The sequence below is a fragment of the Ixodes scapularis genome, unplaced genomic scaffold, assembly GCF_016920785.2.
Source record: "Ixodes scapularis isolate PalLabHiFi unplaced genomic scaffold, ASM1692078v2 PGA_scaffold3__209_contigs__length_174095766, whole genome shotgun sequence".
Taxonomy (NCBI): Eukaryota; Metazoa; Arthropoda; class Arachnida; order Ixodida; family Ixodidae; genus Ixodes; species Ixodes scapularis.
The window spans coordinates 48,538,467-48,559,607 of NW_024609868.1; the positions used below are offsets into that span (position 1 = coordinate 48,538,467).

General features: G+C 54.0%; 1 protein-coding gene across 1 annotated transcript in view; it reads left to right on the top strand.

The window, feature by feature from the left end:
• The first annotated feature begins 2,865 nt into the window (after nt 1-2,865).
• The window catches only part of LOC120841968, a 30,149-nt gene continuing 11,873 nt past the window's right edge, over nt 2,866-21,141 (top strand). The window contains exons 1-4 of the mRNA XM_040212962.2: nt 2,866-2,998; nt 8,218-8,288; nt 9,208-9,285; nt 11,320-11,355. Of these exons, the coding sequence (XP_040068896.2) occupies nt 2,866-2,998; nt 8,218-8,288; nt 9,208-9,285; nt 11,320-11,355 (318 nt within the window). The remainder of the gene's footprint in view (nt 2,999-8,217; nt 8,289-9,207; nt 9,286-11,319; nt 11,356-21,141) is intronic.

The window sequence follows — 21,141 nt, forward strand, 5'->3', positions numbered from 1 at the left end:
GACAGTTTTGCCAATTCATTCTTTGTCAAAACCGGGAGAGTAGAACGACCTCCCGGAAAATATTGAGTCCATTGATGATAATGCAGTTTTCTTTTTCCACTTGTCCCATAGTGTTTTCTAAAAAAAAAACTACAATAAGGACCACAGGGCGATGTAGGTACAATATAAATAAATAAAATAAATAATATCTAAGAGAACATACATATGGTATTCAATTTTTCAGTCACTCAGTCAATTAGTGTTTTTATTAATGTGCCTAATTACCCATACTTTATGGTATTGTGTATTTGCATGCACTTGTTAACAGTATAGGCATCAAGGAGAATGCGGGGATTTGTGTTCCCCGCGCCCACACGCGCACGCCTTCCCCGTATAAAAGATTCGAAGTAAATAACCAAAATAAAGCGTCGACGAACGCGCGTGCAAGATACCATTTGTTTAAGGTATTTGCTTTAGAAAAGTAACTACTGCTGAGGGCAGCACGTGCGACGCGAGGGGCACCAATCCCTGCATTATCCTTGATGCTTGGGTAATCTAGCAATAGGTCTATTGCAAATGTACCCGAAATGCGTTAGCTATTTCAATAGATCGATCTCATCAGCCAGTTTGACTACGCCAGCGCTGCCGCAATGCATCGAGGGAACTTTAGTCTTTCTGCACGTGCAATAAACCTTGCTGGAGCTCTGCGCTTGTGGAGCACGAGACGGCACGAGCCCTCACATGTACGGGCGTTCGCCCCCCGTGAACTAAAACTATGACGGCGTTACGCATGCGCCGAACGCTTAGTGAGATCGGTCTATTATAAGTAATTGAATTAATGTTGATTTGCACTGACCCCGCATCGCATACTTTTGAACACCATATACAAGGAGGAGAGGGAAGCTACCTTTGTAAGAATTTTGAGTGACGGGTTAATCTTCTATAATCTTCTGGGAGGGGAACAGCGACGTCTGTGCATATCCGGGAGGCACAAAGGAGGATCCAGATAAGAGGGGAGCTCCTTCTTCCCCTTTTGTCTGGAGGGCAACGGAAATGACGTCCTGTGCAAGCCACGTATACGGCTCGCCGCCGCGTTTTCCACCCAGCATCTCGCCCCAGCGGGAAAAGCTGGGCGGATTCACTGGCGGATCCGCAAGTGTAAACGTACCATAAAGCGCGAGACACATGGACGGCAGAATCGTCCGATCCGACGTCCGATCCGACAGTCCGAACGCCGCTCCGAATCGCCGCACGCGACAGTTTGAGACACACGCTTCCGACCTTGCATGCGACACGACGATCCGTTCGGCTCCGCCCAGGAGGTCCAAACACTCCAGGGGAAGTCCGCGTTCATAGATCACCGGTCCCAGATTGACGGTTTAGCTCACACGAGCGAAGTTAGGAGCCCGTTCTCGTTAGCGCGTGCAATCTTTGCCGGGGCCATCTTTCTCGAATGGGTCAGCGGGATCCACGCGTCCGGCTTCCCGTCGCCCGTCCCGTTTTCTTATTCGTCCCGCCAGACCCAGTACGTCATCATGACGTTCGCGCTAGCTGTGCTGTCATTGGCTGGACGCATCCGACAATCCGTCCGCCGTGCGAAACGATCTGGCGCGTTGGACGCACGTCGGATCGCCGATCCGACGTCTGAAGCGACCAAATTTTTCGGATCAGGCGTTCGGATTGTCGGATCGGACGTCGGATCGGATGGATTTTTCGCGCATGTGTCTCGCGCTTAAAGCGCGATCCAAACCAACGCGTTTTTGTGCGCGCGAAAGTCGAGCGCTTCCCGGAAATTGCGTGTTTTGTGACGTTTTAGCTGTTTCCGCTGCGCTTTCTGAGTCACAAGCGTGCGCTTTGGTTAGGAGGGTCCGCTTTCGGGCGAGTGGAGGGCATATGCGCCCGACGGCGAAGAAACGCGGAGCCGGAACTTGTGCCCTCCGCCGATTGGCCGGGAGAGGATAGGGCGCTCTAACAGAAAATTGCAGAACGGTATGATGACGAGTCTTTGTTGAATGACTAAACAATTCAGATATTTGTTCATAGACTAACATTTCCATTTATTCATTCATTTATTAATCCTTGGGGGCCCATTAGGGCATTATAAAAACGGGGGGCGGGTCAATAACACACTAAGAATTATCGTTTAAAATTAATTATCACTCATGGAGAGGTCAGCCTCTAGTGTCACTCTATTGATATCATTTCTACCTGTCTACCTACTCCCGCATCCACCGACCTACCTACCTACCCACGTATCCACCCACCCACGTACCCTCCTAACCATGTATCCACCCACCCACCTAGAAACCCACCTACACACGTATCCACTCACGTACCCATCTACCCACGTATCCACCCACCCACCCACAAACCCATCTACCTACGTATCCACCACCTACTCACCTACCTACGTATGCACTCACCTACTCACCTACCCACGTATCCACCCACCCATAAAACCACCTGCCCACGTATCCACCCACAAACCCACCCACCCACCTTTGTTCTTAATATATACATATATATATATAACGCGAAATGACGTAACATTTGTAACTTCTACCGACATCGTTCAAGGCGTGCTAAAAAATCTAAGATGCACCATGAAAGTAATACCTGAATTCGTCTAAAGAGGATAGGATTTTTAGTCGTTCATGGAGTAAATGCGCAAATAAATAGTGTTAATAAAATAAACCGAATACAATTGAGTATATACCGGAAGCAAAAACTACAATGGTCATTGAATTTGGAACAAACGTTTTCTTCCGCAAACTTTTCAACACATGTGAAAACGCCCACGTATACATATTGAAGTAAAAGACAGGACACCCTAGTTGCTTACAACACTTCCCGCTCCGCATTCCGGGAACAAGAAAGTTGAATGCCATGGAAGCTGCCTTGATCCGCATGTTGCTGGGAACAGCGTTCGTAGGCATGCAGTTGTCCCCGTACGTATTAGTAGTGGCAAATGACGAGGACCTTTATCAAACAGCTTTGGGAAGGGACCCCGGTATATGCGGTAAGTGAGACTTGGCACGAGATTTTAAACGATATTCCTAAAACTAAACGCGCGATGTTTATGCTAAACACTTGGAATCGGCATCGGTATTATCCGAAAGCCCTTGCTCGCCATACCACGGCGAGCAAGTGTTTCAAAATACGTCTTTGGCGCACCAAAACTCCAAGGAGGGCATGCCAACGAAAGGGCAACATAGAGAACGCGCAGTGAACGCGCGATCACGAGGCAGCCGAGCGCACGCAGTCATTGGCTGAAGTCGGGGGTAAACAAACGCACGCGGGCCGGGCGCGTTTGGGGGGCAAACAAGCGCACAAGGTGCGCAGGAGCAGAGAAACTTGCACGCCGTAATATTATCTCTTTAAAAGATGTTTCGCAGTTCCTCTTGTTTTGTGTATGCAGCGATATTTGTTACAAAAAAAAACAACATATAAGAAAAAAAAAAAAAGAAATCACGCACCTACGTTCTGAAATGGCTTAATAAGGCAAAGAGCTGAACCTTTCGTTTCTGAAAAATCTTCTGTGAAGTGTGGGGTTCCTTTTTCTAAGGACAAATTGCGCTGCAATCCACTTGAATAGTGATCGGCTTAGGTTATAGAATAGAACAGAATAGGATATTTTTATTTCCGATGCATACATCTTCAAAAAGTAAGCCTCAACGGCTTGTGTACACCCGCAGGCGATATGAAGGTGAACGCCGGACCGTCGACCGGTCCGTGCTATCAGCGCCATGACGCGGCTGCCGTGCCGGCTCGCTTTCTTATCGCGCTCTTTGCCGAGAGTAAAGGCCGGTTCAGACACTTACGTTTGACTGCGTTGCGTCGAGGACCGAAAGCGAGTCACCGGCACATCTGTGCTTCGTATGAAGCGTGGAATCTAATTCAAGGAATCATGTTGGCACGCGATATAAGCAGTAGGAATGTCCTGGTTTTTCGCTGCCGCAACGCAGTCAAACGCGGTCAAACGCAACTGTCTGAACCAGGCTTAAAGGGGCGGTGCAATGATTTTAACACTGAACGAATGTGCAGCTTGTATTTTTTATATTGTTTACTTCGGCATAAGTAAGAGAAAAAGTGCCGCCATACCCCGAACTACCTCTATTTCGCTGCGTAATCGCAAAATAAAAAACGCTTTTTTTTCCAACCTGCGGCCACATGGTGGCCGCAAATGGAACCTGCGGTGTGACGTCATTCGGAGTGGTTTTTGTAAGTGATAGTGTTAGGCAATTGTAAGCTTGATTTAAGGTTAAGTTTTAAAAAATCTTGTTGTTTAGGCATGCAGAAACGCTTCAAAAGCGTTTTTGCCACTAAAAGGGTATGAATTATTTGTGGCGCCATCTACCGCAAGTCAACAAAACCTGCCGTCATCCGTCCACGCCCGAGGCTCCTACGGCGGCTACACGAGCAACCCGGACGTTTCGTCTTTCCCTCGCTCGACGGAGTGCGTTGGTCGTGGTCCGTAGTTTCGTGGTACCGTTATTGTTCCTGGTGTCTCGACCTCGACTTCGACTTCGACTGCACGCCGCGTCGACTGCCCGCCGCACGAGTCCAACTGACTTACTATACGCAAGCATCTTGCGCTCGACGTCGCTCAGGCCGTCCGCCCATGCCGCCATGTTGGTCGGGAATCGGCGGGAGAGCGGGAGGGCGGCGAGCCTGGCGAGCCGGCGAGCGCTGGGGAAACGGAAGCCAGAAGAAACCAACCGGAAACCAACGCCACTCCGAATGACGTCACAGGCGAAGCTGGTGCCGCTTCAATGTTGAGTTGAGGGGTGCCAGAGATACCAATTTCTTTTATTTTTTTTAATGAAAACTAGGGCAAGCAGGAAAGAATAGTTTTCGGTCCTTCGTTTTATATGTGTCCGGGATCAATTCCCGCAATTAATTAGCCAAAGTCCCGAAATTGTTGCACCGCCCCTTTAAGCGATTGGATGGAGCGCTGTTCTCAGCTCCGCTGCTACTCCCCGCAGAAAGCGCGAGGTTTGCGGAGGGAGCCTTTCAGATGCTATCGGTAGACAAGAGGATTTAGTAATTTCTTTTTTAGATATGTGTTAAACCGGAAAGGCTGCGGAACAAATCAAAAAGTAACATACCCTTTCGTTTCTTAAAAAGAACAGTTATTAGCGTTCGCAGTTATTATACTTCGTTTCAGCTTCGGTCCGAGCGCGGCCGATGTTATGAGCCGAAGGGCCAATCAAGCAGCGAAAGAGGCACAACGTCATGGCGCGTTTTCTGCAGTTGATAGGACCAGCCGGTATTCGCCGTTTCTCTGTGCGTGCTCCTCTGCCGGCTAGTTTTATACAGCACAGAGAGCACGCCATGACGCTGCGCTTTTTGCGTTGTATGATTAGCCCTTCGGCTCATACATAACATAGGCCGCGCTCGGACCTAAGCTAAAACGAAGTATAGCGTTCACTCATGAATGAAAAAAGCGGTTGAGTCACTGATAAACCATGCCGAAGGACGTCCGCTCTAGTTCACGTGTAATATGCAAATCATTTGCCGGCTATGACGGGGGCACGGCGCGCACAAAAACGATGCCGAAATCGAAACCTACTTCCACGCTTTCTGCGGGGAGTAGCATCAGAGCTGAGAACAGCGCTTAATCTATAAGCGCTTAAAGGGACCATGAAATGATTTTAAAATCGAGTTTCATCCACCGCACGTCGTAAAAGGTGTGAAAAGAAACACAAAAACACAAAAATAGGGAGCCCAAAAAAATTTTTTGCTATAGAACTTTTAAAAGAAAACTGGACTCTTTTGCGCCTTCCTTCCTTCGCCTGTTCACTACGATGCATACGCAGAATCGGTGCACGTCAGCCGAATCCACATCGCCTATTGGGTAGGAGCCTACCTCACCAGCACCGCGATCGTAAACAATAAATAGCCGGCGAATGTTTCCTAAAAGTTTTGTTAAATAATATTCAGATCCACATTTTGTAGCATAATTAGAGATGTGTGGCGAAAATTGCCAAATTTGATAATGCTGAGAGCCAAGCGCCATCTATCGTGTGGTAAACGAAGCAACTACTGCGCGTGCGCAGTAGGGCAGGGCCGCCAGTTACTTGGGTGACGGCGACCGACGAACATTTATTTTCTTTGTTTTCCTTCCTCTCAAAACTCTGACTGACTGAACGTTTATTTTTCTACGTGTTCTTCCCGCGCGTGCCGACTTCAAGCAGCAAGAAAACAGTACTTAAAACAGACCACGACGAACAAGAACGCTGGATTCACCGACTCCGACGAAGCGTATAGGCCTAGCAGGCATTCCGACTCGGCGCTGCGTTGCTTCGTCGCAAGACCGTCTGTCTGCCTACGACCGGCTGGCGTGCTAAATGGAATATGCCCGCGCGACCCTTGTGGACCCTTCCCGTATTATAGTTTGATCACTGACCTCAATTCTTGATTAAGAGGTGAGGAGGTCAATCTCTTCCCCTTGTTTTCCGAGGCAGTGTTGACGAACACTCGTCGAAAAGGGACTCTCGTCGATTCTATCTTCTTGTTTTGTGTGATATAGAGCTGAAATAAACGCCGTATGGATTGCCTTCGTAACACGGTATGTACACTTTGTTATTGGTATGCCATTTTTATTCTGACAGACTGCACGTCACTGTCGACCCCGGTCCAACCTTTCTTTGCCGAGTGTCGCGTCAGTATCGAGTTGCAATCGTAAAAGAACGGTCCCGAAGCGCTTACCAACAGCGCGAATACAAGACTTCCATCAAGCGCGCGCGTCCGCTCCGAGTGTAAACAGGTATTTACGTGGCTCTTGCTGACACTCGTAGTTCAAACGTATCTTTTTTAACGTCGGCTCGCTCCTGCATCTCCGAGGCCGCGAAAAACGCCATCTACGTCGCTTTGCAAACGACTGACACGGGCCGGCCCTTCTGCCAACAATGACGGGGTGGTGACAAGACTCGCTGCACTTCCCAACAGGCATACCGGCGTATGGGACTAGTCCCATGCTGTCGCTGTAGCGCAACATATCTCATTGAATTTCGCTCAGCTGCGATGCGGCGATAAGAGGCGCCGATTCAGGAAATACGTCGGTGACATCAGCGCAGTAAAACCTACCGGCGCACCCCAACTCGTTGCCGCTAACACTCCCATTCTCCTACTGCCGAGAGAACTTCCGGTTCCGGAAACGGTCTACGTCACGGCTTCTTTTGCGGTCAGTTGGAGAGAATGAAAAAGTCGATATTTCAATAATTTTTTGTGTAAAAGTTAATAAACCGAGACGAAAACGGATGCCTGTTCGGCATTCAGTGAACATTGACGGTTTAATGTAAAAGTTATCTGGAAAAAGTAAAAAGGTCATTTCATGGTCCCTTTAATCTCGGTGAAGCGAGCCGCCACGGCAGCCGCGTCATGACGCTGATAGCACGCACCGGTCGACGGTCCGCCGTTCACCTTCATATTGCCTGCGGGTGCACCTGGCTCAGCAAAGTGGGTGGCAAATTCACTGTGTAACATGAGTATAAAATGGTCCCCCCACCCCCATTCCCCATCGAAATCACTTAGTCAAGGAAAAGGCTGAAATGTCTTACCTCTTTAAATAATAAAACACAAATAAAAAAATATCGGCCAACCACAACCTCCGACAGCACAAAAAAAAAAAAAAAAAAAGGCAAAGGCCACGTTGAGTTTTAAGCCTCTTAGTATCACGTACCGACCGATAGGATTGCAGCACTAGACTGTAAGAATGTGGTACAAATCACAAAGTAAGAAGCGTTTTACATAACAGGTCACGTCCTGCGGTTCTGAATCGTCATTGGCTATTGCAACAAGTGAATCTTGGATGCGAATATTTAGAAGCCCGAATTGATATTTAATACTTAACCTAATTAAAATATTTAAGTTACTAAGAGTCGGTAGCTGTTGAATATTCGAAGATAGTAACGTAATATCAAAGCGGTTGAAATAAGGTATTAAATTTGATGCAATTATTTTAGTTTATAAGGGCACTAAACTCTTCATCCTGTGTTATCCAGTGAGTTTTTCAAGCTAAGACAGTTCTCTCGAGCTAATATTAGGTTGGGCCCTTCTTGACGCTTTGCTGGTAATGTTGGGCTCTTTAAAAACAACGGTTTATTTGTGATATTAGCCAGTGGTATAATGGCGCTGGGGACGTGATGAAATTAAAATGTTCAGTCATGTAATAGAGCTGTTTTGTTTTTATGGTAATCATAACTCAAGCCGCCATTGTATTGTCTCCCCGAACAGGTGCTTGGTATAGAACTCCTAACAAAACGGAAGAAATTATGCACTGCCTACTGAAAAAGGTATCTACACCTGTAAGTACATTTAGCTATTTTGGAGCTCCTCGGTAAGCTAATAGGATACAATTAAGAATATTGCATATAATGTTCATTTTTATGTAGGAAAAAGGCCGGAAACCTCCGTTGAAAACAACGCAATACGTTTATCTTTCCTAACGGCTTTCTTGTGTGGGCTTTAGTGACCTTGCTATTGTTGACATGGCGTTTCTTCGCCTGCTTATGAATATACATACCTAAGAGACATTTACGTCTTATGTCTTGTCTAAAAAAGACGAAAGCCGTTTACAACTCCCTGTAACGCCGAATTAGAGCGCAGCTCTTGAGGAGGAGAAGGGAAGGGCACTGAGGGTCACGTGTTCTCGGGGGGGGGTCACGTGACCTCGGGAGGGGGGAGTCATGTGACCTCGGGGATTCACGTGACCCCCCCCCCCCTCCCCGAGGTCACCGAAGGTACCCGAGGTCCTCCCGAAGGAACCCGAGGTTTTCCCGAGGTCCTCCCGAAGGAACCCGAGGTCCTCCCAAAGTCCTCCCGAAGGAACCTGAAGAACTTCCGAAGTCCTCCCGAAGAAACCCGAGGTCCTCCGAGGTCCTCCCGAAGGAAACCAAGGTTATTCCAAGGTCCTGCCGAAGAAGCCCGAGGTCCTTCGGTAGGACCTCGGGTTCCTTCGGGAAAATTTACCCATAATGCACCGCGTGGTTACGCCTACGGCGACGGCCACGCCGCTCAAGCCGGAAACAGGCGCCTAAGAGTTGTGCTCTAGAACATATACATTGCACACATATTCAAGATGTCCTCCGTTGAATTATAGCCTTATTCTACGAACAAACCGAGTATTACAGAGAGCGCAGCCGCATAGTGTTTGTAAATTTTCCAAGAACTAGTATATTACCTGTCGGCCACCTTATGCGATATGTGTGCTTTTTCCTTGTGCAGGTGGAAGAAAAATGGACAAACTATATGGATGATAATTGTTTAACAATAACCGAACTCGTAAGCGAAATGTGCGACCTTGTAAGTTAACTTCTTTTGTAGATGTAATGCAAACGAGAATGGACTACATGACAAGTGATGTACAAATCTCCTGATGTTTGAGCTAGACGTTGAAAACTACATGCCGCGACTGTGTAATTATCGTAAAAACATAATTTTCTTCTCTATGGAAAGCTTAATCTCTGGAAACCAAAAATATTATAGTCGGTTGCAAGCTAAGAAAAAATGAAAGCCGTTTACAACTCCCTGTAACGCCGAATTAGAGCGCAGCTCTTGAGGAGGAGGAGGGAAGGGTACGGGGGGGTGGGTCAAGTGACCTCGGGGGGGGGGGGGTCACGTGACCTTGTGGGAGTCACGTGACCTTGGGGCGTCACGTGACGTCGGGGGGTCACGTGACCTGGGGCCATGTGACGATGCCAATGACGTCATCAGTGACGTCACTGATGACGCCATCAGTGATGATGATGATGACAATGCGGATGTCGGTGACGTCATCAGTGACGTCACTGATGACGTCATCAGTGGCTATGGCATCAACGGGGGGTCACGTGACCTGGGTAACCATCGTGACCCTCGTGAGGGTAACCCTAGTAACCCTCGTGAAAGCAACTCTCGTGACCCTCGTGAGGGTAACTCTCGTGACCCTCGTGAGGGTAACTCTCATAACCCTCGTGACCCTCGTGAGGGTAACCCTCGTGAAGGTAACCCTTTTGAGGGTAACTAACCCTCGTAACCCTCGTGAGGGTTACGAGGGTAAGTAACCCTCGTGAGGGTAACCCTCGTGAAGGTAACCCTTTTGAGGGTAACTAACCCTCGTAACCCTCACGAGGGTTACGAGGGTTAGTAACCCTCGTGAGAGTAACCCTCGTGAAGGCTTTTGAGGGTAACGAACCCTCGTAACCCTCGTGAGGGTTACGAGGGTAAGTAACCCTCGTGGCCCTCGTGATCCTCGTGAGGGTAACCCTCATGAGATTAACCCTCGTAACCCTCGTAACCCTCACGAGGGTTACGAGGGTTGCAGTTACGCCGACGCCGACGGCGACGCCGACGCCGACGCCGACGCCGCTCAAGCCGGGAACGGGCCCCTAAGAGCTGCGCTCTAAAAACCGGAAATGCCTCCCAGAGGAAAATGTAATCCTACGCCGAGAAACGCCAGCCAATCGTTTTCATGACGTCACGATTCCGTGGACCAATCGCGTTCTTTTTGAAAAAAAAAAAGCTCAACATGGCTGCTGGCCTTAGCAACGCGACGCTAGTTTCTCGGGACAATTATTCTGCTTTCTTGCACCGTGTTTTACGTGCCCGAGGTTACGCCGCGAAATCTTAATGGTATCGGCTTGCGTTTGCAACAGTTTTTGCGCGACAACGTGAGAATCCAGCGACGCTATCGCCAACGAAAAGTTCGAAGCGGGCGCGAGGCTTAGCGCTGCTGAGAGGTATGTTAGACGGTATGTTAGACAGTATCTTGGACAGAAAATGAATTTGAAAGACGGTACATTGTACATGACTTTCTTTCTTTACTAAACAGCAGTTTCGTTGACAAAAACGTATTCTAACTTATTTAAATGTCCTGAATGAATTAAATAAATATTGTAGTAGTTTAAGACACGTTTCCTGGAGGAAGAAAAAGCAACGTTGCTAGCGAACTACTTTCTCGACGGCGGAGGCACTTCAGATGGGCGCAATGCGCTTGTGGGTGGAGCTAAAAGATTGTTCTCAGGTTGCATCCGACTATAGTTCTGTCCGCAAATATTGACTAAGTTTTGGAAAACGCGAAAAGTGTTTTACGTTGAAACGGTTCTATTAGATGTTTTTATTCAAACAAGCGTACACATTGGATGAAGACAGGCTGGGTTACAATTGTGAGGCTTTTTTTAAACACGTTTTGCGCTGATGGATAGGCCCATAAGACAACTTTTACGATCAACAGTCATTCTCGTTATCACAGCAAGTATGGAGCTTGCCGACGTATCCTGACAAAATTAGTAGCCGTTGTTTTATGCGTGGTCATCCTCTAACTTCCTCCTAATTATCATTTTTATTGTTACTGCACAGAGATCAATAATGCACAGCAGCTACTTCAACTATGGGGTAAGTTTACATCGCAACTCCCGCAGCACTGGAGATAAATTTGCAACTTGTTGTGATAATCTAAGCGAAAAATAAGCGCAGCAAACTACATTAGGCTGCCATATTCATATGACTTTACAACGTCGTTGCTCGAATTTGAGCGTTACCAAGTAGCACAAGAGGTGGGACCAACGTGGGGCCACGTGAGCAAGGGGGGCTCGGTAGCCCATAGAAAATCCACGTCGGTCCTACGTGGGCGAAGCGTTGGTATGCGCAATATGGGTGCCCAGGCAGTGCCACGGTGTATCCCCCCTCGAATATCCGAGGGTAAATTTGGGCACAGCATGGACATGCCCAACTTGGGCTGACTATGCAATACCCCCGGGGGTCCCACCTTGGCCGTGAGAGGGCCAAGTTGCGGTGAAGTAAGCTCCATGGTTGCAAAACGCGGGCATGCCCAACTTGGACTGCCATGTAAGACCCCCGTGGGTCCCACCTCAACTTCACGGGCTGCCAGAGACAATGATGTGGGCTGAGCGTGGGCGTGCCCGAGTTGGCCTGCCCATGGGAGACCCCCGTGGGTCCCACCTCGCCTCAGCGGGGACCAAGTTTACGAAGATGGGGCTCCATGGCGGCAAAGCGTGGGCACGCCCAAATTGGGCAGCCAGTATGAAACTTCCGTGGGACTCACCTCGGCTGTACGGGGGCTAAAGGTAATGATGTGTGCTAAACGGCGGCTAAGCATGGGCGGGCTCGACTTGGACTGCCCATGTAAAACCCCTGTGTGCCCCACCTCGGCTCTGCGGCGGTCAAGTTTACGGAAATGGGGACTTTATGGCGGCGAAGCGTGGGCATGCCCGATTTGGGCTGCCATTATAAAACTCCCGTGGGACCCACCTTGGCTCTAAGGGGGCCAAAGGCAATGACGTGGGCTCCACGGTGGCTATGCCTGGGCGCGCCCGAGTAGGACAGACCATGTAAAATCCCCGTGGGTCACACCTCAGCTCTGCAGAAGCCAGGTTCACGATGATGGGGGCTTCATGGTGGCAAAGCGTGGGCATGCCCTACTTAGGCTGCCAGAATATAAAATTTCCGTGGGACCCACCTCGGCTGTACAGGGGCTAAAGGCAATTGTATGGGCTGAACGGCGGCTAAGCATGGGCGGGCCCGACTTGGGCTGCCCATTTAAAACCCCCGTGCGTCCTCCTAGGCTCTGCGTTGGCCATGTTAGCGATAGGGCGAGCTCCACAGTGGCAAAGCGTGTGCATGCCCGACTAAGGCTCCCTAACTAAAACCACCGTGGGTCCCTCCTCTGTGGGGGCCAAGTTAGCAAATGTGTGGGCTCCAAGGCGGCAAAGCGTGGACATGCCCAATTTGGACTACCCAAAAATTCCTTTCTGCTAATATTGAGAATATCTACTCCACGTTCTGGAAATTCAACATAGGAGATCGGCTTAATTTTGATACCGAATCACCGAGGATTGTAATGCTAAGCATGGGCAAGTTATTTTAGGCTTCTAAACGTTATTACTAACTGAGAAATCAGTGGTGTGATTGTTGAGAAGGCCGTTTTACGTGGGGTGCAATTTTTTACTTTGAGTATTGAATTTGACGGTGAATTCAAAACACGCTCGTGAGAATGTCATATCTCTTCTAAAATTTGGTGTCTGTAGACGGCTCAAGCTGGCTACATATCCAGATTAAAGTCACTGGATCCTGGGAAAGTAACGCCAAGCTCCGCGTGTGGTCGCCATCTTGGTCCATAAAATGAGCAATTTCTCTTTGACCCCTCCGTTCTTGGTGAGCCTATCTAGATTCGCTGGTGACGGGTAGCTTTATTGAGTCGTTTTTTGTATACCGAGATTTTGCTAACCACACACCGGCGAAACAGGCGTACACGTTCGTACCACCACCAGATGCTGTGTCGGTGCTTGGAGGCACTGAAAAATAAGTTTACTGTCTTGAAATGCGCAAGAGGAACAATATAATTGTAAGAGATCCATGGAGATGGGCCTGATTAATAAGTTGATCGCATACGAAGTGCCAAAGACTCTTATATTGAAGAGGAACGCTTTCAGTACGATGATGCTCCATGGTGATCTTGGCGCGACAGGTTTAGAACGACCCCCTGAAAGCTTCGAAGATTTAAATGGACCAAGATGGCGATTTCCATGGCAACGTAGGCCGTTTCGTCTACGTTGTCAGCGGTGCCATGACACCCGCATCGCCGGCCCAGCCTACGAAGGCATGTACGTTCGATGTTTCCTGCCCGCCCGGCGCGTCGGTGGATTCCATCTTCGACGCGGCGGCGGCCATTGTCGGCACTGCCGAATTGTTCTCCGTGCAGCATTTGGGAGGCAGCAACTTTCAGATGTCTGTTACATCGTCATCGGCCATGAGCCGAATCGTCAACGCCGGGGCTCTGACCATCGGCGGAACAAGCGTCCCCATCGTCCCGGTAGGCCCGCAAGTAACGTCCATTACGTGCCTCTACCTACCGATTTATGTGAGAAACGAAGCCCTCGCCGCCGCCCTGTCTCTTTACGGGAAGGTTCTGGATATTCGCTTCGGCGTCTACCAGGACCACCCCAACCTCCGGACGGGTACCCGCTACATTCGAATGGAGATGAAGGAGTCTACCCCGGTGCCGAACTTCCTCCGCGTCTCCGGTCATCGGGCCACCTTCGACTACCGCGGTCTCAAGAGAGTCTGCCGACGCTGCCAGCAGGAGGGCCACCTCAAGGCGGCCTGTAACGTGCCCTATTGTGCCCGCTGCGCCGCCTTCGGCCACGACACCGTCGGCTGCGCGGCCGGCTGCGGACGCTGCGGAGCGGCCCACGCCACGGTGGACTGCACCCAGCGTCGCAGCTACTCGGCCGTGGCCGGCTACGGCCAGGACGACTTCCCGGCCTTGACTCCGGCGTCCCAGACTCCGAAGTCCCAGGGCAGGCCTCCTACCACCCCTAATCCCCCTCCTGCGGCGACGGCCACCCAAGGGTCCGGCGACACGCCTGCCCCCGCCGAGCCCCCAGTGACGACCCCGTCCGAGCTCGCCCCGACATCGCAACAGTCGAAGCCGGCAAGCGCCACCGACGCGAATTCGAACGCGTCACAGGACGGCGCCGAGGCCGCGCTTTCGAATGTGGTCCACACCGCATCTGTGCACGCGCCCACTCCTACCAGTCCCGGCTCAGAGGAAGTACTGGTGAAGGAGGAACGCCCGCGAACGCCAGAACTCTGCCCCAGCCCGCTTCCCAGCTGGAGCGACATTACGGAGGACTCTGCCTCATCGTTCGACGACCGCCTCGTCATCGACGAGGTTGCCCACGACAAAGACAGTGCTCTGCCGCGCGGCCGAGATCGTCGCCGCGGCACCTCCGAGGAACTCCGAAAAACCTGCAGCCGCAGTCGCAGCCCGCATGGCGGTGCCGAAGACGGGAAGCGAGATCTTTCCAGCAGCGGCGAATCAGGGTCCCCAGGATCCACTCCAACATCGGCAGCGGCTCCCAAGCGGTTGCGGAAGGACCTCGTCGCGCTGTCTGACAGCTCGTGCATCACATCCGATACATCCACGGACTAGCAGTGAACACAACGACCCCCCCCCCCCCCATCCATCCCCTTTTCGCGCACCTGCGAGTCATCACCCTGAACGTTCAGGGCTTCCGCAGCGTGACAAAACAGATCGAGGTCATCCAGTTCGCCCGAACCGCCCGTTGCGACCTCCTGTTCCTGCAAGAAACGAACTTCCACAGGCAGCGCGACGTGGACCTCTTCAAGCAGCGATATGGGGTGGATTGTTTCTTTTCATATGCCACTACACGGAGCTCGGGGGTGGGGGTCATTATCTTTAACCGCTCGCTCCTCCGTCTCAGCGCGTGCTGCTTTGACCCCGACGGGCGGTACATCGCTTTTGATTTCTTCGTAGACGGCACGCGCTTTCGTGCTGTGGGCGTGTACGCTCCAGCCCAACGTTCGCAATCCCCGGCTTTTTTCAAGAGCCTGGACGTCCATCTGCTCGACGCTCGCCACTGCCTGCTCCTCGGCGACTTCAACTGCGTCGTCGATTCCCGGCGCGATGTCAGGGGCCCAGGCTACGGACGCACCACGTGGAACGCCGGCGAGCTGATACGCCTGATGCGACACTTCGACCTAGTGGACTGCTGGACTCTGCTCCATGGCACCGCTTTCGAGCATACCTGGCAACGAGGAAACTCGAGCAGTCGCCTGGACAGGTGTTACATCTCCGAGTTTCTGAGCCCCTCTGTCACCGCCTGCTGCGCAATGAACTTCCCTCCCTCCACTACGTACATTTCCGACCACCGTCCGGTACTCGTAGAGCTCCGCTTCACCATCAAAGCCAGTACTCAACGCGCCTGGCGTCTCGACACCCGACTGCTGCGAGACGAAACAAGCCGCGACTGCCTGAGAGAAGCCTTGCGCCGGTCCCTCCATGGAGCGGCACCAGACCCCTTGACCTTTGACCGGCTTCAAGACAGCTGGCGGGTGGCGTGCGTGGCGGAGGGTCGTGCACTGCGTCGGCGGCACGCCGAGCAGCTCCGAGACACCTCTCTGCGAATTCGGATCGTGCGACGGGGCGGCGCGGGGACTCTGCTAATGCGGGGCTACCTGCAGCAGCTCCTCGACCGTTACCAGCGACAGCTACGACTTTGTACCAACGCAGCCACAGCCTACCACGGACGGGTCGGGCCCTCGGCTCACCCCGAGGTGCTGCGCTACGCCCACCGCACCGAAGTGCGGGAGCGACGCGTCCCTTCAGTGCCGACAACCCCAGGCGCGCCAGCAACACCAGGTCAACCGTCGGTCTCCGGTTTCAGCGCCCACTTCCGGGCCCTGGCAACCACCGAATCGGCGGTGGACCGTGCGACCCTCGTGGCGCACCCCTTCCTACGCGATCTCCAGCAAGTTCCCGAAGACCTAGCCGCACACCTGCACGAGCCCCCCAACCCCGAAGAGGTGCTCCTTGCCCTGTCAAGAATGAAAACTGGGTCCGCGCCGGGCCCAGATGGGTTTCCCGCCGAATTCTACCGTACCTTCTGGGACGTGCTGGGCAACTATATCTGTGCCGTGCTCCGGGAATTTTTCACGGAGCACCGCCTTCCAGAGTCGTTCCGCCGAGGCAGAATCATTCTTCTGCCTAAGGAGGGAGGAGACCCCAACGACCCGGGCGCGTGGCGTCCCATCACGCTACTCAACGCAAGCTACAAGCTGCTAGCGTCGATCATCACGCAGCGCCTCCACGGCATGCTCCCGGACGTGGTGACACCCCACCAGACGTGCTCGATCGTCGGCCGCAGCATTCAGACCCTGACATCGCTGACGAGGGACGTGGTGCAGTACACGAACGCTCGCCAAGCCAGAGGCCTGATCGCCTCCCTCGACCAAGCGAAGGCTTTCGACCGGGTGGAGCACCCGTTCCTCCTGGCCGTGCTCACCGCTTTCGGTATTCCCCCTGAAGGGGTTCGACTCTTTGAGACGCTCTACAGTGACATGAAAAGCGACCTCTATCTAAACGGCGGTGTGACGGCCAGCTTCCCCGTCACCCGGGGGGTCCGCCAGGGTTGCCCGCTCTCGCCGCTGCTCTTCGTCCTTACCCTGGAGCCCTTCCTAGCCAACGTCGAAAGGACCCCCCAGGTCCGCGGACTCTCCCTGCCCGGAAACGGCGAGGTGAAGGTGTCGGCATACGCCGACGACATTACACTGTACCTGCGGGACACCGACGACCTCGGAGCGGCTCTCCGGATCTTCGAGACCTACGGGTCTCTCTCCGGAGCGAGGTTGAATGAGCAGAAGAGCGCGGTGCTGTGGGTTAACCGACCGCCTGACCCCTCTTCACCGATCCCGGCAAAAACTTCGGTCACGATCCTTGGTGTCACCTACCGCTCGTCAGGAGTCTCGGCGGACATGTGGACGCGCCTGGCGCGCGACATCGGGGAGAAAGTGGACTCTGCTCGCTCCTACGCCCTTCCCCTGGCCGAGCGCAGGTACCTAGCCTACTCTGTCTTCTGTGGACGCCTCTGGTATCTGGCGCAAACGGCGCTCCCGACCTCACGTTTCATCCGACCGGTGAAAAGCGCGCTCTACAGCTTCTTCTGGTCAGAGAAGACGGAGCTGGTCACTCGGCCGGTTGTCTGCCTCCCGCGCGAGCGTGGAGGGTGGGGCTTTCCCTGTATCGACATCGCACCCGCAGTACTCCAACTCAAGACCATGCTGAAGATATTGCGCGATGAGCACGGCCCAGCCCGATCCCTCGCGCTCTACTTCGTGGGGCACTCCCGCCGAGAACTGGGAGTCGAGTCGCCGAGCTCACCGGGCCCCTGTGCCGAAACCCCGCCGCCTGACTACCGAAGAGCAATACAGCTCTTCAAACGTCTCAAAGAGCGGGCGCCCCAGCTGGACGTAGTGGAGACACCGACGGCTCGTCTCACAGAGGTCCTCCTGGAGCCGCAGATTTCGGCAACGCAGGTGGAGCTCGGAGACTCTTTCTCCTGGTCCCGCCTCACTTCTTCGTATCTCCCGGGCCACCTACGGGACTTCGAATGGCAGCACGGTTGGGGCGTCCTCCCCAGCGGAGACCGCTTGCTCCGCTGGGGCGTGTCGCGCACGGACGAGTGCCCTAACTGTGGGAATCGCGAAACGAATGTGCACGCGGTGAAGGAGTGCGTTGTGGCGCGGACGTTCTGGCGCGTCATCCGCACCAGCTTCCGCGGTTTGGGCGTAGGACTTTACCTGCTGCGCGGGAGATGCCCTCCGGGCGTCTTCGTCCGTCTCCTCCTCGCCGCGGCCGAGTACGTGCTGTGGAGGAACCGGTGCTGCGCGGTGAGACAGGCGCGTCGATCGCGTGCTCTTTGGCCCCTTTTGTGGCGGCTCCGGCGGGAGCTCGTGGGACACCTCGAGGAGCAACTGTTTTTCCTCGGAGAACAAGAGTTCCTCAGGCGCTGGTCCTGCCGGTACCTGAGCGTTCGCGACTCGCGGATTGAACTCCGCTTCAGGTACCTGGACAACCTCTAGGTCCCTGAGTTCAGAGCGGTGCCGTTGGGGGCGCGGGCGCGGGTGTGCGGCTCTGGGATGACGCTTCGGCCGCGTGAGTGATCGCGCGGACGGGGACACTTCGGGGTGTGCGCCTTCGAACTTGTGCGTGTGGCTCCGCGGCAAAGACCCGCCCACTGTGCAGACACTGGTTCGCGCATATATGTGTACACAGTGTTCTTAACCTCTGCGCGTCTCTTACAAAATCATGTCCACAGTGTTGCAAATAAATTTTCTAATTAGGCCGTTTCGTCTACGTTGTCAGCGGTGCCATGACACCCGCATCGCCGGCCCAGCCTACGAAGGCATGTACGTTCGATGTTTCCTGCCCGCCCGGCGCGTCGGTGGATTCCATCTTCGACGCGGCGGCGGCCATTGTCGGCACTGCCGAATTGTTCTCCGTGCAGCATCTGGGAGGCAGCAACTTTCAGATGTCTGTTACATCGTCATCGGCCATGAGCCGAATCGTCAACGCCGGGGCTCTGACCATCGGCGGAACAAGCGTCCCCATCGTCCCGGTAGGCCCGCAAGTAACGTCCATTACGTGCCTCTACCTACCGATTTATGTGAGAAACGAAGCCCTCGCCGCCGCCCTGTCGCTTTACGGGAAGGTTCTGGATATTCGCTTCGGCGTCTACCAGGACCACCCCAACCTCCGGACGGGTACCCGCTACATTCGAATGGAGATGAAGGAGTCTACCCCGGTGCCGAACTTCCTCCGCGTCTCCGGTCATCGGGCCACCTTCGACTACCGCGGTCTCAAGAGAGTCTGCCGACGCTGCCAGCAGGAGGGCCACCTCAAGGCGGCCTGTAACGTGCCCTATTGTGCCCGCTGCGCCGCCTTCGGCCACGACACCGTCGGCTGCGCGGCCGGCTGCGGACGCTGCGGAGCGGCCCACGCCACGGTGGACTGCACCCAGCGTCGCAGCTACTCGGCCGTGGCCGGCTACGGCCAGGACGACTTCCCGGCCTTGACTCCGGCGTCCCAGACTCCGAAGTCCCAGGGCAGGCCTCCTACCACCCCTAATCCCCCTCCTGCGGCGACGGCCGCCACCCAAGGGCCCGGCGACACGCCTGCCCCCGCCGAGCCCCCAGTGACGACCCCGTCCGAGCTCGCCCCGACATCGCAACAGTCGAAGCCGGCAAGCGCCACCGACGCGAATTCGAACGCGTCACAGGACGGCGCCGAGGCCGCGCTTTCGAATGTGGTCCACACCGCATCTGTGCACGCGCCCACTCCTACCAGTCCCGGCTCAGAGGAAGTACTGGTGAAGGAGGAACGCCCGCGAACGCCAGAACTCTGCCCCAGCCCGCTTCCCAGCTGGAGCGACATTACGGAGGACTCTGCCTCATCGTTCGACGACCGCCTCGTCATCGACGAGGTTGCCCACGACAAAGACAGTGCTCTGCCGCGCGGCCGAGATCGTCGCCGCGGCACCTCCGAGGAACTCCGAAAAACCTGCAGCCGCAGTCGCAGCCCGCATGGCGGTGCCGAAGACGGGAAGCGAGATCTTTCCAGCAGCGGCGAATCAGGGTCCCCAGGATCCACTCCAACATCGGCAGCGGCTCCCAAGCGGTTGCGGAAGGACCTCGTCGCGCTGTCTGACAGCTCGTGCATCACATCCGATACATCCACGGACTAGCAGTGAACACAACGACCCCCCCCCCCCCCCCCCCATCCATCCCCTTTTCGCGCACCTGCGAGTCATCACCCTGAACGTTCAGGGCTTCCGCAGCGTGACAAAACAGATCGAGGTCATCCAGTTCGCCCGAACCGCCCGTTGCGACCTCCTGTTCCTGCAAGAAACGAACTTCCACAGGCAGCGCGACGTGGACCTCTTCAAGCAGCGATATGGGGTGGATTGTTTCTTTTCATACGCCACTACACGGAGCTCGGGGGTGGGGGTCATTATCTTTAACCGCTCGCTCCTCCGTCTCAGCGCGTGCTGCTTTGACCCCGACGGGCGGTACATCGCTTTTGATTTCTTCGTAGACGGCACGCGCTTTCGTGCTGTGGGCGTGTACGCTCCAGCCCAACGTTCGCAATCCCCGGCTTTTTTCAAGAGCCTGGACGTCCATCTGCTCGACGCTCGCCACTGCCTGCTCCTCGGCGACTTCAACTGCGTCGTCGATTCCCGGCGCGATGTCAGGGGCCCAGGCTACGGACGCACCACGTGGAACGCCGGCGAGCTGATACGCCTGATGCGACACTTCGACCTAGTGGACTGCTGGACTCTGCTCCATGGCACCGCTTTCGAGCATACCTGGCAACGAGGAAACTCGAGCAGTCGCCTGGACAGGTGTTACATCTCCGAGTTTCTGAGCCCCTCTGTCACCGCCTGCTGCGCAGTGAACTTCCCTCCCTCCACTACGTACATCTCCGACCACCGTCCGGTACTCGTAGAGCTCCGCTTCAGCAGCAAAGCCAGTTCTCAACGCACCTGGCGTCTCGACACCCGACTGCTGCGAGACAAAACAAGCCGCGACTGCCTGAGAGAAGCCTTGCGCCGGTCCCTCCGTGGAGCGGCACCAGACCCCTTGACCTTTGACCGGCTTCAAGACAGCTGGCGGGTGGCGTGCGTGGCGGAGGGTCGTGCACTGCGTCGGCGGCACGCCGAGCAGCTCCGAGACACCTCTCTGCGAATTCGGATCGTGCGACGGGGCGGCGCGGGGACCCCGCTAATGCGGGGCTACCTGCAGCAGCTCCTCGACCGTTACCAGCGACAGCTACGACTTTGTACCAACGCAACCACAGCCTAC